Consider the following 22,668-nt stretch of genomic DNA (forward strand, 5'->3'; position numbering starts at 1 on the left):
ACAGTACTGGAGTTAATGCACTTAGTTACTTTCAGCAACTGCTTTCCAGTAATCTATTGTGTGATACAGTAGATATACATTAAACAAAATGGGGATCTACCTGTCCTGCAAGCCTCCTCAGCGCCTCCTCCTGTCTCCTCCTCATCTCAGGAGTCCCTGGACAGCTTCCTCCTCCTCCTTCATCTCCTACTCCTCCTCTTCCCAGGGAATCGTGGGAGAAAGAAACCGCCTCTACATCTGGAGTGAGGGTTCGGAGAAGAATATCGGAATATTTCTACATTTTAAATCTCAGTAAAGTTTTAAAGGCACAAACCATCTTTCTCTTTCTCTGTGGCTGCTGCCTTCTTTACTCTTAACTGCGTTTCTACTACTTTTGTGTATTTTTTCCACTGCATGTCTGGTCGGTGGTTGGGAGTCCTGCTGATTTTATTGGGTTCTGTATGATGACTCAGCTGTCTCTTACAGAACGAATAAGGTTGTCTTCATGAATGGAATAACTCACTGGGGGTCCTTTGGCAAGCATGTGATATGGGCTCCTGCCAAAAATGAACTATGTCTCTTTCAAGCGCCTTCCAAGAACAAGGTATACTGTATAAAATTAAGCAAACAATAAAGCATTTCTAAAATGACATTGGGCCTATTTATCTTTGTGGAACTATGACTCTTTTTTGTTTCTGGAACTAATTTTGCCTACATGTCAATTGTTTTTGTCATCTTTGACATAAACTGTGCAAATCCATGAGAAAGGACAGGTCCAGTCACCATGAATTAGGGGTGTAGTGCAAAGCTACTATCTGTATCTATATTTGTTTATGTCACAAAAACACCTGTATCTGGATTTTAACTTGGTTAAATTGTTTTCTACTGACAAAAAGGGTGTAGGGTGTGTCCACATCCAAAAGACATTTTACAGGTGCTGGATCAAAAAACAAACTAAATAAATGCTCAGTAAACATTGACGGGAGCTATTAGTACAGTGTGCGGATCTTTTGTTTGATTCTTGCCTTTAAATTGTGTTCTACTGCCATTTGTTTTCTTCAAGTTTAGCTGCCAAAATAAATATACAAAATAACATAATATTTTAACCATGTACCTAAATTAAACAAACAATAAGGCATGATAAACTGAGTGTAAGTAACAGCTGTGTAACTGTTAATGAGTAATGGAAATAGAACAGGGGTTTTAATAGGAAAATGCTTGGGCCACATTGCATGATTTTTCTTTAAAAACTGGAGGTTGTGTATAAAATGGGAGGAAGACCAGACAAAATGGGCCATAATAACTCATTGGGCCATACTGCATAATTAAAAAAAATATGTTGTGCATGTAATGGGAGGCGGTCCAGAGAAAAATCAAGTTGTTTATGAAAAAAAAGGGAGAAAGCTATTGACAAAAATCTGAAAAGCTCTCTTGGTTGTTTTGCATGCACTTTAGGGACGGTCCCTAACTTCAGTTTATCATTTTCCCTCTACTGTCAAGTCCCACGAGGTGCACAGCTTCATTACCTGCACAACATCAGTCAAGCTTTATTCTAGACGGCCCAGCCAATGTGGTGACGACTGGTGAAAAGTTCTTTAGAGATGAAGCTCAGCTCGCTAAATGTCTGAATATTGAACATTAAACTAGCTACAAATCTGTATCATGGAAAGTCATGCTGTTTTGGCTACTAGCAGTTCCTGTACAGACAACAACCACCTGGATTACTGTTGAAACTGAAGAAAAAGTCTGAATCTGATGGTTCTTTGACAAGATCTGAAGTTAAAAGGAGCGCTTTTTTAAATGATTTCTAAAAGGATTTGTAGATACCACTGGGAAGTGTAGGCTCCACAGATTGTTGCAAGGTGTGTATGATGACTCTGAGAAGAAGTGGTGTGATGTTTGTGTCAACGGGTGGCAGGTCAGTGGGGGGAAGCAGTAAAAACTCTGTTGCTGTTTGACCAAACCAATGCACAACTTCTTCTGCAGCACACTATGCTTTATTCACCCTTTTCAATGTTTCAGCTATTTTGCCTTCATCAGGGAGGTGTCTGAATCTTGAACTTGTTCAAAACTTTTGAGGCAAGTTTTGTAGGATTATATATGTTCTCAAAGTACAGGAATTTTTGAAAAACTTAGTTAAATGGATGGATGTGATGTGCTAAGGTCAACCGCAGATTGACTCTGATTAGGTATAGTTATCCATAAATGTTAAGAGATGAAAAAAAAACCTGAGCATACAAAAAAAAAAAAATTGGAATGATGTGATTTTTTTTTACATAATCACATAACATGATTAACATTAACTATCATTTTTGATAAGTAGGTGATTGTAAAAGTGGATAAAAAAAAAAGATACAGCATATTAACTAGTGAGCTTTAGAGGTGTCAGTAGGGGTATTTTTCATCTTGGAAAGAGCCAGGCTAGCTGTTTCTCCCTGCTTCAAGTCTTTATATAAAGCTAGGCTAAACCTGTCCTGACTTGTACTTAAAGTTTTGTAGGATTATATATGTTCTCAAAGTACAGGAATTTTTGAAAAACTTAGTTAAATGGATGGATGTGATGTGCTAAGGTCAACCGCAGATTGACTCTGATTAGGTATAGTTATCCATAAATGTTAAGAGATGAAAAAAAAACCTGAGCATACTGTGATATAAAAAAAATTGTTGAATGAAAAATACATTTGAAAGAGTACAGAACTTGTTGCTTTGTATTGCTTACTTTTAGGCATGGTCTGGTTGCCGGAAGCGCTTGGCCACATGCGTTTTCCATGACAACTGAGCGCCACCAGACGGGCGATGATGGCCGTTTTCCCAAAGCCCATGTTGCCGACGATCACTACACCCCGACTGGTTGATGGGTCACCGCTGCGAAGACGTGCGTCCACTTCCTGGAAGAGCCACTCCCTGCCGGTGAACAGCCAATCAGACACCAGACCAGCAACCTCAAAGTAGAGGGGCTTCAGGTTGAGAGAGGGAGTGAAACGAACTGCAGGAGAAGAAAAGAGGATCATTGTTATGCTGCTTATAAAATAGTTGTCTGTATGTGTGTGTTTGTATGTGTTTACCTCTGTGGTCCTGTTGACTACGACTCCCAGAATTCTGTCTGGGCATTCTGAGGGACGTCCTTGAAGGGATGTGTCTCTGCTGCTCATCCAGATAGGCTAGATCTTCAAGGTGGGCAGAACTAGTGGCTAGAGAGAGAGAGAGAGAGAGAGAGAGAGAGAATGATGAAGAAAGTTGGATGGGCATGAAACACTTCTGGATGAATCATCAACTGTGTTAGAAAATATCTTGCTCTTTGATAAAATGTCAACTACAACTCACAAGGGGCCTGTGCTGCTAATGGCAGGTGGAAGCTCAGGTTTACGCATTGACGAAACCTGATAATACATTTAACAGTTTAAATCTTTTTATTTTCAGATTCTGGGTATAATTCGGACAAATTCAACAACGATGGTCCACTGTTTTGTTCCCAAATGCAACAACAAAGCATTTTGAATTTGCTACAGCGTTCACACCTCTGACTGGCGTCTTCTCCCAATAGAGGCTCATGGGTATTGTAGAATTTAGACCCATCCGCCACGCCAAACTGACTGAAAACAAATGATTCCTCAAAAACAATTTAAACAGGATTTTGAGATGCTGATACTGATATTAATATTTGAGAGTTCAAAAAAATTGGAATGATGTGATTTTTTTTTACATAATCACATAACATGATTAACATTAACTATCATTTTTGATAAGTAGGTGATTGTGTGCGGATAAACAAAAAAAAAAGATACAGCATATTAACTAGTGAGCTTTAGAGGTGTCAGTAGGGGTATTTTTCATCTTGGAAAGAGCCAGGCTAGCTGTTTCTCCCTGCTTCAAGTCTTTATATAAAGCTAGGCTAAACCTGTCCTGACTTGTACTTAAAGTAATAGTTCAATATTTTGAGAAATACGCTCATTAGCTTACTTGGTGAGAGGTGGATTAGAAGATCGATGCCACTCTTATGTCTGCACAGTAAATATGAAGCTACAGCCAGGAAATGGTTAGCTTAGCTTAGCACAAACACTGGAAACAGGGGGAAACAGCTAGCCTGCTTCTGTCCAAAGGTAACAAAATCTGTCTATCAGCACTTCTAAAGTTAAATAATCAACATTTTATATTTAGTTAGTTTAAGTCCTTACAAAAACCAAAATGTAAAAACAACAAGTTGTGGTTTTACAGTGGTGGACTATTTCCTGGCCCTGAGCAGTGACTTCCTGGATTCTCTGCTGGTTGCCTGGCAACATCACGGTCAAATTTTCCTAAATGGTGCATAACTTCACAATTTGTGAATTCAGTGCTGTTTTGTTGCAGATCTTAATGCGCAACAGTGCCCAGGCATTGACCACAACAATTCCATAACAGGTAGGAACCACTGTATGAACACATAAAATAAGCTAATATATAAATACAACCACAAACAAAACCAAGGGTTTGAAACACTGGTCCATTTCAAAACTGTGTGAAGACCCACAGTGGTCATGTAGATTTGTGGTTAAAAGTAAATTTTTTAAAGAAAATCAAACATTGTCTTCCTTTTCTTATTCATTGTTAGTGAAGTGAAGAACGGGCAGGATTTGTAGAATAGCTTAGGAGTGCTGTGTCTTGACTTCCACTACAGCCGCTATAAAGCTGATTTGAAAGCTAAACTTTGAGTTGTCTCGACTCCCAACAAAAACAGAGAGAAACCTACCGAAAGTTTGATCAAATCAATCCATTTACAATCCTCTAACACCACAAAGAAAGTCAGTGCTGACTGTGCCTCGTATCCTGTGGGTACGTATGTGTGTGTTTTGAGAAACGTCATTCATGTCACTTCCTTCCTTTCCCAAAGGGCTCATGGTTTTTAGTTTTTATGGAGACTCAGAGAGAGGAAAAGAGGAAAGGGAAGATGAGATATGAACATGTTGCCCAAGCGTTGTCAGTTTTTCAGCCTGGTTGTTTTGTATCTACACATTACAAACTACAGACATGGAGCTCATTATCACCTCATTTTTACATTTCTGTTTGTGTACAGATTAAACAAATAAGATACGCGTGTTATTTTGTAAGCTTTAGAGGTGTTGATATGCATTTTTTTTTAAAATTTGGACAGAGCCAGGACTGTTTCCCCCTTCTTCCAGTCCTAATGCTAAGCTAGGCTAACCACGTCCTGAGTCCAGCACCGTACATAACACACAGACATGAGATTGATATCAATCTTCTTATCTCACTCTTGGAAAGAAAACAAATAAGTGTATCTCCAAAATGTTGAACTATTCCTTTAAGTTTAGGATGAATATAGAAAATAGTGGCGTAAAGCTGTATGTGTTGCTAAAGCTAAAAGGAAGGGAAACAACAGATAGTGTGTGAAAAAAATGTTTGGTAAGATATATCTGACTGAAATGCCTTTATCACTTACTGGGAGCTAATTAAATAATGCATAAATGTTTTTTTGTGTGGAACAAGTTGTGAACACAACATTGACATATTATCACAGTATAAGGTTGATATGGCTCACGCGTTAGCAAACAGTTATTTACAGATCCAACAGACAGCAATTTATTGTTACATAATGGCCGATATATACGCTGATACCAAGCTAATAGCTAACATTGTCCTTTAAACTCACAGTGAAAGGGAAGTTACAGCATCTTTAGCTTCTGTAATGTGATGTATTTCCCAGTGAAACAGAATATGTGGGGGCGGGGTTTAGTTACGAGACGGATTTAAATCAATTATGTTATTGGATCACTCCGAAGTGGGTGTGGCTTAGCAAATACAGCCTGATACGGAGTTGAAGTGAGTTATGGAGTTGTAGATGATTGTTGGCCTCCACCCACACCTCCCTCACTTGTGTTGTTAGATCAGGAGGAACAGGATGAGGGACAAATGAATAAATTAGCCCATAATCACGCTCTTTTGGAGTTTTTTACAACTGACACACACTATGATATAGTTCAACTACAACTACGGATTAATGGTCAAGTGTGGTTTTATATGATGGGTGAGTTTAGCTAGTAAATCATATTTTATTGGATACATTTATGTATACACCCCTGAGTTCAAGATGAGTCAAAAACACTAACATTTTACAGGAAGAGAGAAGAGAGGGATTTTGCTATAAAATACTCAAAAATTACTTTTTGATATATTTTGGCATATATAAAGAGATAATTGAACAATTAACACAGGACTTTGGAAAATCAATTTTTTATTTCAATGTGTCTTTAAACCTGTTGTTCTTTTCGGCCAGTTGGGGCAGGAGAAACAAGATGTGAATACAACACTTACATGCTGTCACCATTTATGTTGATATGCCAAACTTGCTAGCGAACAGTTGCCTCTTTACATCCAGCAGATACGGAGCAACATTATCATTTATTTGGAGTTGTGAAGTCCAATATTCACTCTCCTTTTAGCTCTGTTTTTGGTCTCCATTAACTCCTGTGGCTCTTAAGCTGCTAAATACTCCACTATGTTCACCAGCTAGGTGCTAACTTTGTCTGTCTTTTGACTGGACCAGTCAAGAGTTTGGTGATAATTCTCTATGGTTTGTCATAACGAGTGACCACTTTCACGTTACACATTGCCATTTGAACCATTGTTAACATAAACATATTGATTAATGCAGCTTTAACAGCTTTATCAGATATGTCTTCTTAATAAAAAGGCTGCAGTGGGCATACTTTTAATTTGAAATCATCATCGCATGGCTCCAGGGTGCAACCATTTTGGTCGCACATGCAAGCAAAAATCTGTCAAGTGCGACTAAACATTTTCATTGGTCGCACTAGTGCGCCTGAAATTTAGCAGGTCTGATAAATCTTTTTTAAAAAGACGCCATCTGCGATCGATTAACTAGTGGACAATCTCCCCTCGCTGTACCCCTCCCGTATGGTCTAGTGACAATCGCACATTCTCTGCAGAGAAACAGAGAGAGAGAGAGTCTCCTGTTGGTGCCGATGTCATTCGGTACCACGTTGGTTTCGATCCTTTTGAATCGCGGAATTGTTTTTTGGGCGACATACTGCCGATGAAGAAAGTCAACAGAGCAGACACATACAGGGAGAGAGAAACAGAAAGAGGCGGGGCGGGGCAAGCCGGTGTGTGTGCAGGAGACCAGAGGTGTAGGTGTTTGCATGTGTGTGTGTGTGGGGGGAAAAGAGAACTGAAGGGAAAAGCAAGGTGAGCAGATTAAAGCAGTTTGTAAGTAAACATTAAAATAAGGTGTAGAATTAAATGGTGAAATAAGAAATAATCTACTAGAAATAGGGTAATGTATTAATGTATTCTTTCAAATATTAGCCATATATATAATACCCCCCCTCCCCCAAATAAAAGATAACGCTTAAAATGGACTATTGGGTGCACCTAAATGAAAAAGTTAGGTGCACCAGTGCCACCAATGTAAAATGTGAAAAGGTGAAATGACGCTGTTAGGGTGGTAAACTTTATATGCTTCTGTTTGTTCGAAGCCGTGTTCCCCCAAAGTGGACACATGATTATCATGGAAGCAAGGTTTTGTTTGCTCACTATCACTAGTGAACACACTATAGTTGAGAAAGAGTGATGTAATTCCTTCCTAACAGGAAAGAGTGTGTGGGAGCACACTGCAGGACTGGAAACCACTCGATTCAGACATACACACACACACACACACCCACACACGTCATCCATTTGCCAACTTACCAGCAACTGAATTAGGGCGGGGCATGAGGTAGGGAGGGATGGAGTGACTGGAGCCTGACGAGCGAGCGGAGCCAGGGCCTCGGTCTGGGTGGAGTTTGTTGAGGCTGTAAGTGGAGGCGGCCATGTTGTCCTCCACCCTGTACAGGAAGCCGTCATTCGCTCTTCCTGCTGCTATCATACAGGAGGAGGAGGTAGAGGCCACCACCGGCCGCCCCCCCTGCTGCCAGAGGTTCAGGCTGCTGCCATGGTAACCATCGCCGGGGTACTTGGCGCTGTTGTCTCTCTCTGCTGCCGATTCAGCAGAATAGCTGGTCAACGTGGCTGAAAGAGAGAGTGAGGGAAAGACGGGAAAAAGTTAATAATTTACAGCAGCAGCGTAAAAGTTTCTTTTTAAGAAGCTGTATCTACAATATGTCACCTATGATGCCGCTGTCTCTGCTCTCCAGTGTTGAGGTGGGGGAGGTGACGGAGGCATGGCTGGGGGAAGCATGCTTGTTGTTGTCGCCCTCCCCTCCAGCAGGTGGCTGCAGTGTGGAGCAGGGGGAGATGCTGCTACTGGCGAGACTGGAGGAAGGAGAGATCCTCTGTGGGAAAGAGAAAAGATTGTATCCTCACGTTCTTGTAAACATGTGTGCGCAAGCATTTATGTGTCTATGTTAAATTTCCATTGTTCTTCTTACTGTAATTATCAATCATTTATTAATCAATGTTTGGTTTATACATGTTCTTGTTTCTAACTGTCTTGTTGTTGAGTTGCATACTTGCTTTTGCGACAATGGCCTCTAAGCATTTATACAGATAAAGCATGTTTAAATTTTTATTTGAAAGAGAAGACAGAGAAACAGAAGGAATAAATATGAAATTTTGAGACCAAAGGAACTTTTTACTTAATATCCACTATAACGCCAACACATTCATTTGAAGTTACTTGCAGATTAATGTTTAAAGATTTTTAAAGAAGACAACAAATAAAAGACATACTTAAAAATACATCAAATTTAGATTCAATACACAACACAAAATACTGTGGTTGAGGTAAATATAGTAAAAGTTTCAAGCTTGAATTGGTGAGTTTTAAGATTAGCATATTAGATATGCTTACTGTTTTATAGTACATTGTGGTGTTTCTACGTTTAGTAAAAGACTTGAATACTTCTTCCATCACTGCCTATTGTTAGGATATTGATGCATGCAACATATTACAATACTAATCATAATTTCAGAATTGTATCAACAGTGTAGCATTAGTTAAAGCTATAGCTGAACAGCACTGTTTTTAATGCAAGTACTACTACTACTACAGTGTTCAATCCTTTAATACGGAGCACCAGTGTTCCTTATTTCAGGCATCTAACCAAAAACCCATCGACTTCCAGACAAGGGAACTGGAAGAGCAAAAATGCTAACTCATTCCTGTAGCACTCTACAAGTGCCATTGGGCAAAATTAAAACAGACTTTTGAAAAAAGGGCATTTTGAAAAAAAATGTCTATAATAAAATAAAAATGATTTCCAATAAAACTCCTATTACGAAAATTAATAAATAAATAACATTTCCTAATAACCAAAGTAAGTTGAGTTTTGTTGGTTCATTTATACATTTTACATTTTATTTTATTATGTCTTTTTAATTTATTTAACATTGAACACTTTGGGGTTCCATGGTTCAAGAACCAACCCTCACATCTTTTTGGCAGCACTAAACATAACCTAGATGTGTGTAAGTGTGCATCTTTGTGCGAGGTGATTACCTGTCCATCATCCTGGGCGTGGTAAGGGGAGCCCGGCTCTCCACTGATTATCTTTTCCCCCAGCAGGAAGCCCAGCCTGGTCATCAGAGCATCAGCTGCCTCGTCTACTGAAGGGGGGGGTCCTAACTCCTCATCCTCACCTCGAGAGTGACAGAGTGAAGAAAAGGGGAAACGTTTTTTTTCATTTGAACTGTACAAAACATCTCAAGCACTCCAAATCCACCACAACAGCTAGATGAAATTGAGAGAGCAGTTTGAACACTCAACACGTACCAAATCAGAATTTGCACACAAAACGTTTTGTGCACTTAGGGCAGCAGAAACAAGTTGGCAATACAAGACCGACACATTATCACCTTTTAAGTTCATAAGACAAACTTGTTAACAAACAGTTGCTTATTTCCACATGCAGCAGATATGGAGCAACATTCATTATGAGTCGTGTTTTTGTCCACTTGATGAATGCAAGTCCAATCAATATTCACTCTACTTTTAGATCTGTTTTAGTCTCCATCGCCTCTTAGCTGCTAAATGTTCCACTATGTTCACCAGCTAGTGGCACAATGTGTCTGCTGTTTAATGCGGAGCAGGAAGCGTTTGGTGATCCCTTTCCAATCTAGCGCCATCATCAGGTGAAATTTTTAGATTGTCCATTACTTTGGGTGTAGTACTAATTAGCAAATGTTAGCATGCTACCACACTGAACTAAGATGGTGAACATGTTAAACATTATACCTGCTAAACGTCAGCATGTTAGAATTGTCATTGTGAGCATGTTAGCATGACATTACATTTAGCTCAAAGCACCTCTGTGCCTAAGCACAGGCTCACAGACCTGCTAGCATGGCTGCAGGCTCTTTGCCTTGTTAGAGCCTTTTTGCTGAAAACAGCCAAAACCACACTATGAGAGCGGTGACAGGGAACTAAAACAGTAAATTTGTGGGCCGGAAAACCAAAACAATGAACTGAAAGACGCTATAAAGCTTAGCTTAGAACAGGGATGGGCAAACTTTTTGACTTACGGCCACAATGGGTTCTAAAATTTGACAGAGGGGCCGGGCCGCCCATTCCTGCGTTGACTGCTTGCTAGCGTAGTTGGCATGCTTCGTAGCAAAGCTCCGCGACAGTTTCTTGGCATATTAGGCAGACAGCCTTTGATCGGACTTCAGTGAAAAAATATTTTGTTGTCCACTCCGTAATAAACACTCGGCGCTCACTATCCACTTTTCTTTTCTTTGATAAGCTCATTTTTGCAGAAGGGCTCATAAGAGAAGACGAGAGTAATACACGCGAACAAGGTCAATGTAGCTGAAGTGCGCCATCTTTTGGGGAAACGTGGGCATTACAGGGGAAAGGTAAATTGAACAAGGTTTACCCGTACCTATTTTAATATAATTTGGTCACGTTCGGCAGGCCGGATTAATAAACCCATGTGTGGCCCGCGGGCCATAGTTTGCCCATGTCTGGCTTAGAACAAAAACTGGAAACAGGAGGAACCCCGCTAGCCTGGCTCTGGCCTAAAGCTAACAAAATCCACCTACCTGCATCTCTAAAGCTAATTAACATTATATATTGTTCGTTTAATCCTTACAAAAAGTGTGTTATGTGCCAGAATATTTCTTAGCTGCACGCAGTAAGATAGATAGATAGATAGCTTCATATTTATTGTACAGAAATGAGAGTGGTATCCATCTTCTCATTTAACTCTTGGAAAGAAAGCGAATAAGCGAACTATCCCTTTAATGTCAGCTTTGCCGATGTATTACTGTCCAGGAAAGCCTTGCTATCAAGTAAGAGCACGGTCAAATACAGTGGTGGAAACACACCAACAGAAACACAGACTGACCACTGGAACAACCCAGACAGTAGAAAGTCATCCAGCATTTACTGTTGTCTTGGCAATGAGCCCCTACGTTCCTCCCTCCATCCTTAGTGAGATATAAGACCTGTCCATCTACTCTGTTGCCCTGGAGCCCCGCCTCCTCGCACTATGAGATTGGTTTTGTCCTATCGGGATGAAAAATGGGTATAAATCTGTTCGATCAGAAGAGATTATGAAAATAGAACAAATCGTAAGAGAACTTAAAACACACAGAGAAAATAGCATGAACTCCAATGCAAAGCCCACTGGGAAGACTGTGTGGAGCAGTAATTGATCTCCATATTAATTTATTCACTATCATGACCTAAATATGACAAGAGCAGACAGACACACACACACTCATATTTTATATATATATATATACACACACACACACACACACACACACACACACATTAACACACAAGACTGTAAGCCACAGCATGAAAGCTCATACTTTGTCTCTTTCTCTGACAGTCTATAATTACAGCTATAAATTGCTGCCTTTTGGACTAAATACCAGAGAAGCCTTGCAGACACACACACACACACACACACACACACACACACACACACACTGAAAATAAAACCAACCAAACACAAAGCACACTGGAACGACTGTGTGTGTATGTATGCACGCACATACATGCATATGTGTGTGGTCAGTCAATGACAGGGTGTGTGAGCCGTTTTTAGAAGAAGAAAAATAAATTGGAAAGATCAGATACAGAGAGCACATACTTTTCCATTTCTGTCTCGTTAACAACTGTAGCTTCTGATCAATCCCTCTTTCTTCCTTCCTCTCTCATTTCCATCCTCTTTCCCTTGTTCCTTCCTTCTTTACTCCCTTCCTTCCTTTCTTCTTCCCTTCCTTCCTTACTTTCTTTCTTCCTTCCTTCCTTCCTCCTTTTGTAATTTTCTTTCCTATCTTTCCAAAAGATGAAGCTTCTTTGTTGGATTCTATTGTAAACATTTGTCTTTTGGTCGTGCAGCGGTATTAAAGCTACAGACAGGATTTAAACCTACAACATGTTACCAAACAGCCTATTAACAAACTTCGACACATAGACTCTAATAACCGGTGTCAGTGTGATATGTCACACTGTGATTGGCCACATGAGAAAGATGAGAAAGTAAGCAGGGTTTAAACCACTCTGTAGAGCTCTCTTTTTTTATTCCTTCACTTTTTATGTGAACTGAGTGCAACACTATGAATGCCATCTAGGAAAGATGCACCGTTATCCCCAAATCTGAACGATTATCACATCTCATCCTTCTCTATGACGGCACCCTGCCTTCGAGTTTGGCCATTCTGAACAGCTATAAACACTTGGTTAAGTCACGTGGTTGGACAACACGTTGCACAACCTTGTTCGTTTCAAGCACACCCGCCTTAATTCTCTTTGTCTTCAGTTCTGTAGACAGTCGAGCAGAAAAGAGCACCACAGAGAAACACCCAGCGACAGCTTGGAGACGCGGGATCGAACCCCAGCTGGTACAAAGGTATGTGACAAAAAAAAAAAAAATGTGTTGTTTGTGACAAAAGTATGTGGTTTTGAAAAAAAAAAAAAAACAACTGGTGTGGTTGCGACTAAAAACTTCAAAAAACAACTCTAAAACCAGCTAAAACTAAAAAAAACCTAAAACACCAATGAAAACACACGCACACACTAAAAAAAAATAAATAAATCTCTGCAATCGCCGGATTCAGTGAATTCGCTCATCGATTTGTTCACCAAGCCACCGTGTTGAGCTAGTTTAACTATTTAGTTTAACTGTTTCAAGGACTGCCGTGACTCAAGACAACTCATGTAGCTAGCTATTATCTACATTACTTTTTCACTGAAAATAACCTTGTTGTGCACAATGTAAAGACTCGATTTTAACGATGGAGACAAATTGTGCAAACACAAGTTAAAATATATATATATATATTTATTTATATATATCGCCCAGCCCTTGTCGGTCTGTGTCAATTATACCTCAACTAAGCAATTTCCTGGGGAGAACCCTACAAGTTGGGACGTTGGATCACTTTCGGATTAATTCACCAACGGCAGAGCGGTATTTTGTTCCTGACTGTAATGGATAGATATCTTTAAAAAGGGGCACACTACTAACTTTGGGGGTCTAAAGAAAAATGCTATCCAGTTGCATTACGGGATATGGGAAATACATGATCCAGTGTTTTATTATACTAGAATATGCTAGATACCCACTTAGCTTACGTAATGGAAAGAAAACCCAGAACATGTTTCAGCTATTCAGAAAGACTGATGGAAGGAGCCCTCTACGAGAAATTACATTCAGGAATGAAGGCTAGTGAAACAGAAGCTAACAGAGGACTTCAGCCTTTTCTGGATTCTTTCTGTCCTCCCTCACAAGACACATTTAACTGAAATATACAAACACAAAATAAGATTCATTCTCATTAGTAAATATGAAAGAAAGCTTAAAACACTGACACTAATATAGTAAGTTTTGCCTCTGGTAGAAACCTGACATCGGGACAGAGAGAGAGTGAGTCCTTCACTCTCACCTTCTTCCTCACTTCTTCCTCTTCCTCCTCCAGGACGATCCACCCATTGCCGACACAGCTCAGAGCTCTCCTCGTGGGAAAGACAGCAGCACACGTAAAACAGCAAGCGCCGCAGGAGGGAGGAGGCATGGCTGACGACCCCCGCCTCCACAACATCTCTACCGCAACTGCAGTCGTCCGCCAGTCTCCACGGGCGATGGACGGAAGACCGCTTATGCCGACACCACTTGGTTCTGGAGCGGGCGCATGCTTTCAAAATAGCCGCCGTGCAGTCCATAGCTAGCTGGCAGTGGGCTTCTGATTGGTTCAGAGTGGTTCCATGTAGAGGTGGAGTTAACAAATCAAAGAGCTGCTATTGCCCCAGAAAACAGCAGTTACCGTGATGAATGAAGGCAAGTTTTTAATTCAGCAGTTAGCATTGTTTGTTGAAGTGCTGTTGTGCTGTTTGTCCTCTCCATTAAGCTTTTTTGGTGAAAATGTAAATGCACATGATGACATCACTATCCAGTCCTCTTCTGTTTGGTCCTAAGCTCCTCCTTCTCCAGAGTACACAAAGGAGAGAGGGAGAGAAAGATAGGAGGTAGGAATGAAGAGATAAGAGAAGAAAGAGACTCTCTAGGAAAAAAAAAAACACACTAGAGGTTCTAGGAACTAGGAACTTCTGAAGCAGAATGACCGCAGTTAATAAGCAGGATAATCCAACATGCAAATACGGTGGCAACAGCCAAACGCCTCTTAAGTTCAGTAAAGGACAAAGGTACGTTGTTACTTTCAGAGGTGAAAACAGAATCCACACGCTTTGAAACTTGACTGCAACTCACAGCAGATCTGGACGGTGTAATCCACTGCTTATTGTCCTTTGTAGCCCAAAATACAATCCTTGTCATTGACAGGTACAGCCTCCTCAAAACCAAGCAAAGAGAGAAAGCAACAACTAAAGCACGAGATGGAAAGAGTAAATCTCCTCCCAGATGATAGCCTGTTTGGTCAGAAGCACAATAAGTAAAGTTTCCAAGTGTTAGCAGAGTTTTTCTTTCAACAGCGGAGCCTCCATATCTGGACTGAAAGACGACCTCCCTCGTCTGACTGCACCTCAAATCCAAACCTCCCCTCCTCCAACCCAAAACACACACACACACACACACACACAGGAGAGAAAGGGAACAACTGCAGGAGGAGCTGAACGCAGAGAGTAATCTGGTACTTGTCGAGAAGCACGAGGGAAGTTTAGAAATACTGTTTGCTCTTCTTTCTTCTAACAGAGGAAAAACACAGCCAGAGAGAGAAAGACTGAAGGAAAACTTGGATGAAGGTCGGCAGAGCAATGAAATACTGCAATTAAAGTGAAACTCCTCTTCCAAGAACAGAAGAGCGCCTGACCACAAATCACAGTGAAGATGGAAGATTGTAATCCACTTAAGTCCAGAAAATGTTAAAAATGTAGAAAGAAAAGTCTTAAATAAAGAGTTGGATTGAATCAGTTAAATGATGTTTAGCTGATGTTTCTAAGAAAAATGTATTCCGAAATCTGAGTTATTTTTGATCAACAGAAAAACAGTGACAAGAGGGAAGGGAGAAAGATAGGGTCAGGGTGAAGACTTAAAGAAAGAGTTGGATTGAGATTCAAAAGTCACCCTGCTGTCCATGGAAAAAGATAATAAGTGAGAGAAGTAGCAACAAATCTGACCTACAAAGGGAGAGAGCAGTCACTGCAGAAGAAGTTGAGAAAAAAGGGTTTAAAGGGTTTTCAGGCTGGCTGCTAAACTGCGTAACAGACAGAAGGGTTGTAGTGCAATGAGATAACTTCTGTTATGAATTGGCACTATATAAATAAAATTGAATTGAACTGAATTAATACCTTTATTATATACCTTTTTAGACTGATAATTTCCCCCCAAAAAAGAACCATTGTAATATCTAAAAAAATGCACAAATTGCACTCTGCCTTCGGATAGTTTTCAGGGCGGCTGTGGTTCAGTGGTAGAGCGGATCGTCCACTAATCGGAAGGTCGGCGGTTCGATCCAGCCCACATGTCGATGATGATAATGTACCAAATGACATTGTGAAAACAATGTGACAATGTGAAAGGGGTCACTCATAGTGATGAACCTACAGAGGATTTACAGAGCTTTATATTGAACTTCAGCTCATTGTCTAACCGTCTGGCCCACCTTTTGGTTCACTCTCATAGCGTCGTTTTCGGACGCAATGCTCTAAAAACACACTGTACACTACCTGCTCAGCACCAAACTGCAGACACAGTTAGCAACTAGCTGGTGAACAGAGTGGAGCATTTAGCAGCTAAAAGAGTCAGATATTTCCCTCAGGAGTTTAGAGACCAAAAACAGAGCTGGAAGAGAGTGAATATCAGACATTCATCAGGTGTCCATAAACATGACTCCAAATGAATGCTAATGTTGCTTCGTAACTGCTGGGTGTGTAAGTAAGCAACTGTTTGCAAACAAGTTCGACATATCAACTTTAATGGTGATGATAATGTCAATGTTGTGTTCAAAGTGTGTGATTTAAGGAAGAGTCAAAAGCTGAGACAGCAGCTACTGAGATCTGCTAAGCTAGTTAACCTTTAGCTGGAGCTGACCTGGTGTTTTCCTTCATCATGACTGGATTAAGCTACTACCTCATTTAGTTACGTGTAATAACAAACTTCAAAAGTCAGTTCATTAAAATAGATATTTTTCAATTACAGATAACAGGTAAAAAGTAAATTTAGCTTTAGTTTTAGTTAAGGCTCGCTGTGGCTCTCACCAGCTAGCTTTCACTTGATTAGCGCTCGAGTTAGCTGTGTCAGTGTGCAGTAATTTTAATAGTGACCAAACCAGAGTGCAGTTACTGCACATGTAGTAATATAAAGCAAGATTGAAGTAACTACACAGCCTCTTACTTCAGTTTAGTTTTTAGCTCTGTTTTGTAGTTACTGCAAATTTAAAAAGCAGTTTTCACAGAAATTCTGCATTTCTATGACATAATTTTCATATAGTAAAACTCAATTTTGACCACATATGTGGTTACTGCCTTTTTCCTTCATGAAGGAGGGAGACAAGAGGGACGAGGAAGAAAAGGAAGGGAAATAAACTGAAATCAGAGCTTGTGTGTGTATGTGAGCATGGTGTAGTGACTTTAAGAAGTTGCCTTTGCTCATAATGTTTCTGTTTTGACAGAGAGCGAGCAGCAGAGAGACACAGAAAGAGAGTCGGAGAGAGACTCCACATGGTAATGTTTAGAAGAAGTGTGTCAAATCAACCCTGAGGAGGAGGAAGAGGAGGAGCAGTAGTAGAGGAGAGGAGAGGAGAGGGAGGGAGGTTGGCAGGGGGTTGGGTTATGTTTCTGTGTTTTCTCTCTCACTAAGGCACAGAGGGACGATCCAAATGCAGGGTCAAAGGTCAACGCACCGTCTGATGCCAGACACAGTATAACAGGTCACAGCTGTGTGTGTGTGTGTGTGTGTGTGTGTGTGACAGAATGGGAGACAGAGACAAAAGAAAAAGAAATTAATGTAGCACTGGTTGTGGGTTCTCCTTGATTATGTCTTTCCTTTCAACCAGAGGACATTATTTAGCTGACGCTTTTATCCAAAGCCACTGCAAAAGTGCATTCAACCATGTGTCCATGTCTCTTCAACTTTTCCTATTGTGCACACTATATCAAACACATTAACTCTTTAAGCTCTTCTTTAAGTTGGTCTCTCCTGATTGAAATAAAAGGAGGCTGTGTTCTGCTGATAACAAGTGCGATCCGAGACTTACCTAAATGTTGATTAAATATGTATCTGACACATTGAAATAACTGCTGTAGACTACAAAATTTTTCACGAGATTCTTGATCCAAATACTGAGGGTCCTAGTTCAAAAGTATTATAAAGTTTATAAGCTTAAATTATTGATCTTGATCATTGATGAATGAAAGTTTACCACTCAAAAACTCAGCTAATCTGCTTAAACAGGACTGTGTGGGTGTGGTTTGATCAGATTTGACTGACAGTGGCCAAACAACCCACAAACTGTCATCAGAACTGATCCCGCCCACTTCAAATCAGTGAGAGGCACACAGAAAATACAAAATAATACAGAAAATTTGAAAAATGTTGACAGAAAATAGTGTTTTCATGTAGAATCACATCACTAATAGTAAGAAGCTGATTGAGAAAATAGGTTTTCAGGGCCTTTAAAGCTGTCTACATACTGTAGTGTCATAATCCAAGTCCAGTCCAGTTTGAGAAATAGATCCATGAGTGTGAAGGCTAATCAGATGCCCAAGCCCTGCACAGAGTTTTTTAATGCACTGCGACAGCATTTTACAACTCCTGAAGGTTAGCACTAGTCTACATACTGCAGTGCTAATGTTACTCTGAACACGACCTTAGAACGTATCCTGTCATCCTGTCTGACAATAGACACTACAGCTGACAGAGAATCCAATGATCCCATCAGGTTCCGTCTGTGGTGAGACTTTTGTACATTCACAGAATATGGTGTGACACTGGCATGCAGCCATGTTTGTTTTGCTAATCTTAGCCTCATAGCTACCAACAGTTCAGCTGGAGATTGCCATCTGTTTCTCCTTGTGTGTGTGTTGTCTTGTGTTGTTTGAATGTGTATTCCTGTATCTGACTTATGACAGACTGTTATTGTACTGTATGTGAGTGCACCACACTGAGGGGTGAATTCACAAAGAATGAATTGCGGCCGCTGATAGCACCATGAATTGCGCATGATTTGCAACTGCTGTCTGCACCGTCTCAAGGTCTGATTCACAAAAGATATTGCGCTAATGATATTACAGCGCAAACACACCCATAAAGTTTTGCAGCTGAGTGCAATTTGCGATTGTTTTGCGTCTGTTAAATGTTCCCAGTAATATTTGATATTGGTGTACTGAAGTAGCATATCGCATGACATGGTGAAGCAACGTTTCAATCAAAAAATGTTATAAATGCAGTTTCAAGAACAATACTTTCCACTTGTGGAAAGAGATGTTTGATTTGCAAGAGACCTTATCTAATTATAATTATAACTATTCGAATTATCTAATAACTCCCCCTGCTCTTTCTTTCATTTCTATCTGCGGGTCTCATTTTTCTATGGACTCATGAACATCATTTTCGTTTCTCACAGCAGCGGGTTTATGTTTACAGTTTCAGTACAGTTTACAGTTTCATTCCCTCATGGTGAATATCAGGTATTGTACCGTCTCTGTGCCATCTATGCATATATGATGTACTGTGATGCCCTATTGCTTCGCCTGGCTACAATCACTGCTGCCATGATCACGGGAAAGTCCGGGTGTGACGCCCCTTATAAATGTGCTTCAGTTCACCACCATCTCTCTGAAGGTGCTAATAATTTCACTCTAACTGCATGTAGCTACTAGCGCTGGTGTTTGTGAATTTGACCTTTTTTTGCAATGAGGCTCATTTGTATAGAAAGGGGCCAATTTTGTGCCAAATGTATGCATATTACCTAATTTACATACCTCCAAATAGCACTGGAGCACTGAGACGCTATTTGCCTGTCAGCGCAGTTAGGGGTGCAGTTCACCCTTTGTGGATGCTTTGAGAATTACAGTTTCTTTTTGTCTTATTTGTGCAGGTTTAGCGGCCGCAAAAGTCGCGCAATTGTTCTGTGAATTGCCCCTGAATGTCTTCAGAGAGGTAGACAGATAGATAGATAAATATATAGGGCTTAGGCCTATACATAGTTAACAGTAGCTTCAGAGGGGACTCTTTAGGGAGATTCACATGCTCCTCAGTTCTTGGGTCTAGTGTAGTAGACATAGACCCCTCCACTATCAGTGCATTCACTGTCAGACAGCAATCCCCACTTTCAGACCACATGAAATTAACCAAATGAATGTGGTTTTTAAATTCTCAGGTCAAATGAGACACAAAAAAGGAACCCAGTAAGCTGTGTAAATTAAATCCTACTTACAGATGGGCCCAAGACAGTGGAGACAAATTCATCACGGCCTTGAACTCATCTGATCTGATGTTGGGATTCACAATGGTTAAAGGGGAACCAAACTGTGTGCAATCAATTAAATTTGGCTATCAAGATTATCAAGGATAATCCTAAATAATAACTTTAATGAATAAAGTCCTCGGGGGCACCACTCTTCTTAATGAAGAGAAATGATTATAATAATTGATAATTGATTGAGTCTCATAAAATACACTAAACTATCAATTTGGAATTCAGATTAATAATTAAATTAAAAACTATAACCAGAATTACCATCAATAGCTAGGTTGAAGGATATGGAGTTCAACATAGAAGAGGTTGGCAAATATACTCACCTGTAAAATATTAAAGAAGCTAGCATTATTATAGTTACTAATTACTCCTTACAGTTAGATCGGAGCTAACTTCCTTAGTTGCTTTTAAACTTTAGCTGGCAGGCTTTGTGTAATAGCCGTTGGCGCTAAACTTTGTTGCAGAGATCTAGCAGGCCCTTGTGTCGCTGCTGTAAGATCAGAGTTCGGTTCTGAAGGAAGGCAGGTGCCTGTGTTGTGGCCTAATCCTTTATCCTTCTTTGGTAGGTCTGCTCCAAGCAGACCTCCCGAGGTCCGGGCGTTGAGCAAGGAGCGGAGAAAGAGAGAAAACAAATTACAACTGACCCCTTTTATTGATCTGGTGACATCTGGGTCACAGGTCAGACTGACCCATGGGCGCTGTAAGGCTGTGTTCATTGCTCTCTGGATTTTGGAATGCTGAGTTCAAATGCTCTCGGGATTTTGCAATACAAAAGAGCATGCAGTCTCCTAATGAAAGTTCAGTTAAAAATCACACAAATGAATGAATTCATCTGTGGAGTCCCAACACTGATGAATGACATATCAATATATAACCAAAATCAATATATCCCTACCTGAGATGGCGTAAAAAAGACCATTGATCAATAGGATATTTCATAAGGTAGCTATTAAGCCTGGAAGCCTATTAAAAAGCAAAACGCCAACAAATGGTTTGATCAAGAATGCAAGACCATCAGAAAAGACCTGAGAAAAACAGCAAATGAAAAACATCACCAACCAAACAACCCAGCCTTACGCATTAGGTACAATAAAATTTTAAACAAATATAAATGTAAAATTAGGAACAAAAAGCAAAATTATACCCACGTGAAACTTGAAGATATTGAGAATGCCATTAATCAAAATCATTTCTGGAATATGTGGAACAAATTCCAACACAAAGCAACCACAAGCACTACCCATCTAAAATGGTGACATCTGGAGAGCACATTTTGAATTAATTTAGATCAATGTATCATAAAAGAAAAACTCCAAACATTAGAAGAAACAATTAAAGACAACCAAAACCCCCTTGATTTCCCAATTACTTGGAAAGAATTGACCACACAGACAAAATCTATCCAGCCAAGGAAAGCTTGTGGTCCAGACAGCATTAAAAACGACATGCTCAAATGTAGCACCCCAGAGATGCAGGGTGCAGTGTTGTAGTCATTCAACATCGATGTTGATGTATCGTATTACAGTCAGGATGTTTTCCTGACAACTGGTGCAAAGGGCCCCATTCATAAGAGTGGGTAACTACTGTGGCATCTGTGTCAGCAGTTGCCTAGGTAAACTATTCTGTAGTATTCTAAATAAAAGAATACTAGAATTCCTTGACAAACACTCCATCTTGAGTAAAAATCAAATTGGCTTCCACTGACCATGTATATACCCTTCACACTTTAATTAAGAAACATAAAATTGTATATAGATAAATAGATATTCACTTGTTTTATTGATTTCAAGAAAGCTTTCAACTTTATTTGGCATGAAGCGATCAATGTATTTGGAAAATAGGTGTGCTGTTAAAATTGGAGACAAACTGAATTATTTACCCAGAGAAGATGTGTTCGTCAGGGCTGCAATTTAAGCCCAACCTTATTTAATGTGTATATAAATGAACTTGCTGTACAGTTGGATCAGTGTGCTGCTCCTGGCCTCTCCATCCTAGATAGAGAGGTGAAGTCTCTGTTTTATGCTGATGACCTTGTTATACTGTCTCCTACTGAGACAACTACAGCAACAGCTGGACATAGTAGAAAAGTACTGTTAGAACTGGGCGCTGGCAGTAAATATGAAGAAAACTAATGTGATTTTTCAAAAATGCTGCAGATGCCAGGAGAACAAATACCAGTTTACCTTAAATAATCATATCTTTGAACATAGTATGCGTTATACCTACCTTGGTATAACCACAACAGCATCAGGGAGTTTAAACATGGCAGTGAATGCACTAAAAGAAAAAGCCCGAAGAGCTCTAAATGCAATTAAGAGAAAATTTTATAATTTCCAAATTCCAATTAAAATTGGATGTGACCTAGCCCATTGTGCTGTATGGTAGTGAAGTATGGGGTCCACTCAGTCATCAGTTATACCCGTTGGGACAAACATCCAACAGAATCTTTACATGCAGAATTCTGCAGATACATTTTACACATACACAGAAAAACACCAACAAATGCATGTAGAGCAGAATTAGGCAGATACTCACTGATAATTAACATTCAAAAGAGAGTGCTCAAATTTTTTAAATCACCTTAAATCCCGCCCCCTAGACACCCTCCATTCTAAAGCTCTCCAAACCCAAGAGCTGAGCCCAGCAAAGAGTCCCCTATGTCAGTTGGTGCTGAGACTAACTGCCCCCTCTCAGACACACTCTGACCAGCCTCACAACAACACTGCTTTCCAAACACCAATCAGAGTAAACCAAATTATAATGCAATGTAAAGAAACCTATGTGGAACACTGGAAAGAAGAAACTAAAAGCCAAAGTAGATCAGAATGTTTCTGGCCCTAAAAAGAG

The 22,668-nt window shown here is 40.0% G+C and overlaps 1 protein-coding gene across 5 annotated transcripts in view; it reads right to left on the bottom strand.

The window, feature by feature from the left end:
- The window catches only part of tanc2a (tetratricopeptide repeat, ankyrin repeat and coiled-coil containing 2a), a 71,523-nt gene that overhangs the window by 22,233 nt on the left and 26,622 nt on the right, over positions 1 to 22,668 (bottom strand). For 3 of the 5 annotated variants that reach the window (XM_044182024.1, XM_044182022.1, XM_044182023.1), the window contains 6 exons: positions 9,434 to 9,573; positions 8,102 to 8,267; positions 7,684 to 8,004; positions 3,045 to 3,170; positions 2,699 to 2,965; positions 101 to 237 (listed from right to left, as the gene is read on the bottom strand). In XM_044182024.1, coding sequence (XP_044037959.1) covers positions 101 to 237; positions 2,699 to 2,965; positions 3,045 to 3,170; positions 7,684 to 8,004; positions 8,102 to 8,267; positions 9,434 to 9,573 — 1,157 coding nt within the window. Of the gene's footprint in view, positions 1 to 100; positions 238 to 2,698; positions 2,966 to 3,044; positions 3,171 to 4,705; positions 4,782 to 7,683; positions 8,005 to 8,101; positions 8,268 to 9,433; positions 9,574 to 13,833; positions 15,299 to 22,668 lie in introns of those variants that run through there. The other 2 variants (XM_044182021.1, XM_044182025.1) reach the window with 2 other exon arrangements.

The sequence above is a fragment of the Siniperca chuatsi genome, linkage group LG21 (assembly GCF_020085105.1).
Source record: "Siniperca chuatsi isolate FFG_IHB_CAS linkage group LG21, ASM2008510v1, whole genome shotgun sequence".
Classification (NCBI taxonomy): domain Eukaryota; kingdom Metazoa; phylum Chordata; class Actinopteri; order Centrarchiformes; family Sinipercidae; genus Siniperca; species Siniperca chuatsi.